General features: G+C 39.5%; 1 protein-coding gene across 1 annotated transcript; it reads left to right on the forward strand.

Annotated features, from left to right (window-relative positions):
• Positions 1-1,346: 1,346 nt before the first annotated feature.
• On the forward strand, positions 1,347-7,374 carry LOC111874948 (zinc finger protein 836). Its single transcript, XM_023870837.1, has 5 exons — positions 1,347-1,355; positions 2,522-2,689; positions 3,972-4,139; positions 6,671-7,147; positions 7,348-7,374. The coding sequence occupies exons 1-5, from the start codon at positions 1,353-1,355 to the stop codon at positions 7,372-7,374; spliced, it is 843 nt and encodes a 280-aa protein (XP_023726605.1). The 5' UTR covers positions 1,347-1,352.
• Positions 7,375-8,599: the final 1,225 nt, after the last annotated feature.

Here is an 8,599-nt window from a genome sequence, read left to right on the forward strand (position 1 = left end):
ATGCCTTGCTTGCTGGATGACAAGCACCCAGCATCAACACACGTTATTCTTATGTTTATGCTGCAAGAAGCAATACAAAAATTATAACACCATCACGGTACTCTTAGAACTCCTTCACATTCAACAGACAATCTCTGGGATAAATCGAAAATTGCAGAACATATAAAAAAATATCATTTAGATGACAGTTCATGATAACCTAAAAAATTTTAGGCGTGAAAGAATTCTATATATGTTTCTCATTCCATTTGAGGTAGTAAGGATAACATTCATATACACAAATAATATGTTAATATGGAGCTGTAATTTCGTTCGCAAATGTCTATTTTCCTTTCGCAACGACATCAAATCAACATTCATACTTACCAATTTCCATATAATGCACCACGATAACCGCAAGTAAATATGGGTATTCAAATTGGTTTGTTTAGGCTCTCTGATTGGTCGAGACCTGCGTGAAGTTTCCGCAGTCATTCGTAGAGGCAGTAGTTAACGTGTTGCCCTTTCACCTATTCCAGTTGCCACCCCAGAGAACAAAGTCTTGCATATCGGTGTCTGATCTTACATTTATGATGGAAGTGTGCAAGTTTTGTGTATTCTTTAGGGAATAATTAGGATCATTCGAGAGAAATTCAGTTTCCTCATATTCTTACAAATTATGGTGTTCGTGATATCATTCCGCAGTTTCAAGTTCTAGTTGGGATTCTGCTAAACTTCTCAGCGCCCATTTTGCCGGTCATGTTTCTAGTAGAATGTACATTTTTACTGTTTTCTGCCCTTTCTCGCCTGTTCACACACCAATCCGACTTGTAAAGGAAGTCGTGAGAGCTGATGGTTGTGGTATGTACGTATATGCAAGGCTTACAAGTGCATTTTTGCGGCTCTGCGTTGTAAATTTGTGAAGTAGGTTTACTGTTTCTAGGACGTAACTCTGTGCAGTCTTGTAGCTATTTACCGACGTTTTGGAAGCAACATGCTCACACAAAATGGTTGAACTAGCTTCCTTCAGAACTGAGCAACAATCTGTAAGACTACACAACGTGTAATAAGACACTAAGCTTCATAATCACTGCCGGCCTCTACTGTGAGAACAAAGAAGTCCACGTCAGTTTGTTCAAAATAATTAGTATGTTTCCTTACAGACTTGGGCAAATATTTAGAGCTAGGTACTGGTACACTCTTTAGAAATGTGATCCAATATCACTAGGATTCTTGTATATTAATTAATTTTCTACCCACGTGTGATAAAATAAGTTTCAAGGTTATGAAAGATTCTGCATTCTCTTGCAACAGGAATGCCGAGAATTCTGCTACAGAGAGCAGAAGAAACATTTCCTGCTGTGACAGAAAGGATGGTGAGTGTTTTGTGCTTGCGTGCACAGACAAGAATTTTATTGTCATGAGTCAGTTCTCGTATCTTAAGAAACTAAACTTTTTATGCCAAGCTTGTGTTAGTTTTCATAATCCATGTGGGAAGTTTACATGGTTCTTCGTATTGTAACAATTTGCATTGTTTTGTGGGAGAGAGATCAATTCAAGGAAGTGATATGGTTAGGTGTGTGTGTGTGTGTATGTATGTATGTATGAAAGGGTTACGCCATAAAGACCGGCCCTAGCACTGCGACCTTCAATGAACTGTTCTGTTTCCCCTTGGTTTAACCCTTTATTAATCTTACATTTTTAATAAAGTGTAGGACCCTGCTAATGGGGCCATTATAATAGTCACAAGTGACAAAATATTAAATAAGGTGTGGCCCCACAATCACACAGGATGTGTGCTGCTGGTTCATTTTCAGATGTTGGGTTGTCTGTCAGTTCCAACTTGTAAAGGTGTCCTTTCAGGTGGTAGTTCTGGTAAGTAATCCTACCACCCATCTTAGTTGATCTCTGTATAATCTCAACAGATCTTTCATTCTTCTGGCAGAGGGTCCTGCTATAAAACCCTTTGCCTGTCTGAGTCCAATTATGGATTCCCAGTATATTTTATGGTTTCTATCAGTCTAGTCCCTGATGTTTTTGTTGGCAACTCCAATTGAGATGCTGCAACCTGCTTCAGGTCCTATGAACGGCTGTTCAGATCGTGATATGGGTAGGTCATGTAGCAAGCATGTGAGAATGAGAAATGCATACAAAAATTTAGACAGTAGACCTGAAAGAATGAGATCACTTGGGAGACAGTTGTGAAGATGGATTTTGTTAAAGGCACAATTATGGGGTTTTGGACTGTGTTTTTGTCAGGATGCAAAGTCATGGTGTGCATGTGTGAACACAGTGCTTAGGTTCCATAAAGAGCAGATACGTATTGTCTGTACTAACACAGGGACCATAGGTTTCTTAGGAAGGTCCCTGCATTATGAACTTCACACTTCCTAAGATTCTGAAGTCTGTAGAGAAAAAATCTGTACAGAGCAACTGTTATGGGTTAGATGTAATGAGAAACAGCTACAGCAAAGAGGGCATATATTGTTTCGTGTATGGGGTTGTACAACCATGACTGATAGAAGATGTGATGCCTTTACAGAACTGTACAAATTCAGAGAAGGTTTTAGTGGGTCCATATGGTGAGACATGCCCAGCAAGTCATGATGCAAGCCAGGCAATGAATATTAAAGCCGAGGATGTCTCAGACTCACAAGAGGCAGTGGATCCTATGCGAATAACATGTCTGGAAATAAAGGCTAAACCCGAGGTGAGCTGTATGTTTCTGTATGTCCACTGTTAGGCAGATATCACAAATAGGCAGGAATTCCAGTTGTCTTTCTCATCTCCATCTGTATGTCTGTGCACTTGAAACAACTCCACTGTGCTGGTGACATGCCTTTGAAGGCCTTTATCTGAAGTGTCTGTAGACAGTTATAGTTTGTTGAATGTATCCTGCTTGTGATGTACCACTTCTCTTTCCTTTTAAGCACTTCTGATGCAGATGAAAAAAAATTTTGCATAAATGGAACTGTATCTTAGAAAAATTCTATAGCAGCAAAAATTCTTAGGGAGTCGCGGAACTGTTCGCAGTTAGTTAGTGATACACTTGTTAGAACCAATAAGTTACTAGGACTCTTGTGAGCTAATTCCAATGAACCCCACAAGATATTTATCATGTGATGAACAGGTTTCAAGGTTACACAAGATTCTGCATTCTCTTGCAACAAGAGTGGCAAAAATTGTACTGTATAGAGCTGAAGAAATGTTTCCTGAAAGAATTCTGCGTGTTTCATGCTTGTGTGCACAGACATGAATTTTATTATATGTCAGTTGTCTTGGCCAAAGAAACTAAATATTTTGTGACACACTTCTGTTTGTTTGCATAATACACGTGGGGACTTTCATACACTTGGGTGATAACGGTTTGGGATATTATTTAGGAGAGCAGTGCTTTCAAGGGGAGCGATGTGGGTAAGTCATGTAGTGAACATGCAACAGTGAGAAATGCATACAAAGCTTTGGAGGGAAACCCTAGCAAAGCAGACCACTTGGGAGACCTAAGTGTGGATTTGTAAGAAATAATTTTGAAGGGTTTGTACTGGGTCTGTTTCCTTCAGGATACAGAGCCATGATGAGCATGTGTGATCAGAGTAATGAGCCCTTTCTGGCATTCTCAGCTTATCCTGTATTCATTCCTCTTCTCCCCATGCCTGCTATATGAGCTGCCTATCTCATCCTCCTTGACTTGATCATGTAATTATGCTTGGTGAATGAAGGTTACAAGTTGTGGAGCTCTTTATTATGATGTTTTATTGTACCAAAACAGATATTTTCTCTACTGCCCTTGTGACCAATAGTTTCTCGGGAAGGTCACTGAGCTATGAACCGAGTACTTTCTAGTGATCGTGATAGCTGTAGAGAAGAACATCTATACAGAACAGCTCTTATGAGTTTAATGTTACGAGAAACAGCCATAGCAAGGAGAGCATACACCTTTTTAAAGTGGTGTTGTACATCCATTTCTGAGAAGGATATGATGGTTTTTACAGAACTGTAGACATTTGGAGAATGCTTTAGTGGGTCCATATGGTGAGACATGCCCAACACATCATGATGCAAATCAGGCCATGAAGGTAAAAGCTGAGGCAGTTTCAGATGCTGAAGAGGAAGAGGATCCTGTCCCAATAACATTTCCAGAAATAAAGGCTGAACCTGAGGTGAGCTGTATGTGCACTGTTAGGTAGATGACACAAATGTGCAGAAATGCCGCTTGTCTTGTCTGTGATCATGAAACAACTCCACTGCACTGTTGACTAGATTCTGAAGGTTTCTTTTCCTGAACTGTCTCCAGGCAACTGTATCCAGATTTCCTTTTGAGCAGATCTGATAGATGAAATGAAGTACTGTATAAACTGAATGTTTGCGGTAAATTCTCTTTGTCTGTTGCATCCACAAAGCAGTGCTTCGTTACTACAGCATAGAGTTCCCAGGATCTATAAATGCTGAAGTTTATCATTTGTTTTCTGTCTCCCATGCAGTCTGTATCCATGTAATAACATGCAGGTGTCAGTATGTTGAGGATTTGTAACAGGATAACCAATGATTCTCTAAAGATTTGTGACAATGTGTGACTGAATATAGACACATGTCAGCTGTTTCCCTTTGTTTGAAGTAAATTTAATATACGTGACACTGTTGGAGTTATCCCTGGTGACTGGTTGTCATGACAGATTTTTTTGTTGTTTTCTCTCAGACAGAAAGGTGACTGAACATTGGATGCAAAGGATGTGTAAAAGGTGTAGAAAGCAACAGTGAAGAACTGGCATTGGCAACACTTCCTAATACAAGTATACTGACACAGTTGTGGTGAAATGGAATATACAATGCATGTAATTAAACACACAAATATGGCTCTTAATGAACGTCAAAAAAATTTCTGTATATACATATAGACAGAGTTTCTTACTTTTCTTGGCCTGTTTACAGCTCTGCATTTCACAGCGACTGACACACTGCTGGCTGCAAGGGGCATACAAATTTTGACAATGAATCAGTATGCCTGTGGCCTGTAACTTGTGGAATGAAGTATACAATTCACAGGTCACAGAAGGTGTTGAAAATGCTGTCCCCCTACACTTAGACATTCCTTGCACCAGCAGAAGGGGTTCTGATTAACCCTTAACCTTTAACAGAGGAATGTTATATATATCCACAGCAAGTAGCACCCTGTGTTGGCCAAATGTTATATATTTATTTATATAGGAGGAAGGACTCCTGTTCCCTTTGGGTGTGCTGACAGTTTGATCTTGGGCTTGAAACAAAAACAAACCCATGCATGTTCATGTCAGTGGTTCATTCTTAGCTCTGAGCAATGAGATTGTTTATCATGGTACTGGTTTTTATACTATTTATGTTTAGCTATGACTGTTTATGTTGTGGTCAGCCAAATAGAACACAGTTTTGTTTTGACAAGTGAGGACTGTGCTGGCATGTTACTGCTTCTAGAGCTTTGAAGGAAATGTGACGTATTCAAGGATTGGTTTTCAGTAGTGAATTATCACTTAGGAAGTCAGTGTCGGATTGTCAGATATTTCTTTTCAGTTTGAATGTCAGTGTCATACTCATATATTTCTTTATATATTGTCACATGTTGGGTATGTAACGCAACTAATACCTTCACACCATATTGAATATAGCGAATTTATTCCACATTTGCTCGCACACTTATACAATTAACAGTTACACAATTACTGCCATCGGCAGTATCACAATTTACTTCCACTTCTGTTGGGGACTTTACAATCCACACTGTCACTCCTGATCTCACACTCTGCTCACATACTGCTAAGCTGGAGTTTTATACCATTCCCTGTTGCCTTGTGTTAACGGCGGTGTCCCCAGTTATGTCACCGCGGGGGGGAGGGCAGAATGTTTACTGGCCTGTTACCGTAGCAGCCGCTGTTGCTCCGATGCTGTTATGTCACCGCTGGCAGTGAGGTGGTGTCCTGCATAGCAGAATTACATCACAATATTTTATTTTGTGTGTCGGAAAGGCTATAAACCCATTGAGCCGGATTTACTTTGTGAGTAAAAGGCATCTTCATGACTGTGACTTGTGGTATCAGTGTCGGTCTGGCACTCTTTTTGACTAATGTTGACTAATGTTGTTCAAAGTGTGATGTTGCTCTGTGTGTCGTGGACTGCTTCGAGAAGTGGCACGCACGCTCGCATCAAGAGTGTGAGGTATAATAAACTGTGAAGTGACTGCATACTTCTGTATACATTTTATGTACATATGTAGCTGTTGCAAGTCGTTCACACTTCTGCTTCTACAGTGTGGTGTGCCCAATACCATTTCACACATCCAGAAGTAGTGGCCATTTTCTGGCAATTGCCAAATGTTTAAATTGTCAAGGAATCTTGTGTGGCAAGCTAGGAGGTGACTCATATGGATTTTCTCATGGTATCATGGTGAATATGCCTATTGAACTGACACTGTGCTATTCTTCTTCTTGACGCCTTTTACTGTCACGTGTAAAGGGGTTTTGCCGGGCCATATGCAGCCTTTCTTAGTATCATTTTTTTAGCTCAGGCTTTATTGTTATTTCATTCTAGGAGCCTCGGTCCCTCCCTCACCCCTCCATCACCACTCTCACGCCTAACGAATTTAACGTCTCACTGTATTCAGGCTTCAAGCTTATTTCTCTTGTTATTAGGATTTATCATGTTATTTACTCTCATTTTCCAGGGTAATTTGAATGAACTTCAACCCATACATGGTGAGGAGCACCAATATTCTTGTGATGAGTGTGGTGATTCATTCAGTCAAGAGGAAATTCTGATAGCACATCAGCACATACATAGTGGGGAGCAGCCATTTTGTTGCAATGGATGTAATAAGTCATTCAGTCAGCAGAGTAGTCTGAAGGCACACCAATGCATACATGGTGGTGAGAAGCAATATTTCTGTGAAGTATGTAAAAAGTCATTTAGAAAGCAGATACATCTGAAGACACATCAGCGCATACATAGTGGTGAAAAGCTATTTTTCTGTGATGTATGTAATAAGTCATTTAGAAACCGGAGCCATCTGAAGACCCATCAGCACATACATAGTGGTGAAAAGCTATTTTTCTGTGATGTATGTAATAAGTCATTCAGTCAGCAGATTAATCTGAAGACACATCGACGCATACATAGTAGTGAAAAGCCATTTTGCTGTGATGTATGTAACAAGTCATTCAGTGATCTGAGTAGTCTGAAGATACACCAACGCATACATAGTGGGGAGAAGCCATTTTGCTGTGATGTGTGTAAAAAGTCATTCATTTCAAAGTGTGTTCTGAAAAGGCATATGGACATACATAGTGGGGAGAAGCCATTTTGCTGTGATGTATGTAATAAGTCATTCAGTGCTCTTTGTAGTCTGAAGAGACACCTACACATACATAGTGGGGAGAAGCCATTTTTCTGTGATGTATGTAATAAGTCATTCAGTCAGCGGAGCCATCTGAAGAGCCATCAGCGCTTACATGTTCATGTGCGCAGTAAATCATAGAGCAGTAGAGATGGCTTCATCCTAAAGGAACAGTATGTGAGTTGTAGCATGCCACAGTTTTCATGGTTTGATTTTGTAGAATGCTACAATATATTGCAGTTTATTGCTGTTGCTAACCTTTCTAACTGACGTATAATGAACTGAGTCCCATCATACAAAACGTCCATGCTAATGAGTTCCATTTGATTCTGGCTGATGAATATGCACAAGGATCTCTCTTGTTGAGTGGAAACACACATTACATGACATGACGTTCTCCTGCAGTTATGTTAGTTCAGCATTGGAAGCTCATGATTAGTAGGGTGAAATCACTGAAATGGATCAACAGCTTATTCACATAATTCAGCAGTATCATATGCCTTTTGCTGTGTTATCTGTGCTCTTCTGCCATTACATGTGAGTAAATTTGTTGATCAGTTAGTTTTAGATCAATATATCGCTTGAAGATAACTGTTATGGATTGGTCAGATGAATACAAATTATTCTGTATTGGACATTGCAGACAAGATATATTTCTGCGGTATACTTGGTATATTGATTATAAAAAGAAAGTTAAATAAAGGTTTGATTCTGCTTATTGAGAAATAAAGTAGTACAGAGAATTTAATTAAAAGGATCATGAAAGAATTGCTTCCATCTTTTTGTTGTGAATATCAGCAGAGAAACTGAGCGGTCATGAGATCAGAAAGAAAAGTGGTTTGGTACTGAGACAGTCCTTTTTGCTTTAGGTCTCCTTTGCATTAGAGGGAAAAAGTCAGCTGAAAATTGTGAAATATTCTTTAATAAAATTAGGCTGTGTCATTAATATTATTAATTGGAATTCAGAGGTTTCATGTAGTGGAGTGACACAAGAGGAATGGCTTTTAACTGTACTTAAATTCACTGCAGTTATGCCCCTCCCTCCATATGCATTTTCTTTACTGCCTGAATGATCTGCGTCATAACTGAAGCTAATTCTTGGTCACTCTGAGTAAGTCATCTCTGATTACTGACACTTTTCTTTCCAAGGAACGCTTGCTTCATTTTGCATGAGATGTACCATACATTTATCCCTCAATAACTTTGCATCAGCAGAGCTCTTCCTCGTGTATCACCACACGTTGGCTGTTGCTGCATCAC

Source organism: Cryptotermes secundus, unplaced genomic scaffold (genome assembly GCF_002891405.2).
Source record: "Cryptotermes secundus unplaced genomic scaffold, Csec_1.0 scaffold712, whole genome shotgun sequence".
Classification (NCBI taxonomy): domain Eukaryota; kingdom Metazoa; phylum Arthropoda; class Insecta; order Blattodea; family Kalotermitidae; genus Cryptotermes; species Cryptotermes secundus.

Excerpts from the sequence above, each read along its gene's own strand:
- LOC111874948 (XM_023870837.1), top strand. Across the intron at positions 2,690-3,971 it reads AAATAAAGGCTAAACCCGAG|AACTGTAGACATTTGGAGAA; the intron begins GTGAGCTGTATG and ends TGGTTTTTACAG. Across the intron at positions 7,148-7,347 it reads AAAAGCCATTTTGCTGTGAT|TCTGAAGAGACACCTACACA; the intron begins GTATGTAACAAG and ends TGCTCTTTGTAG.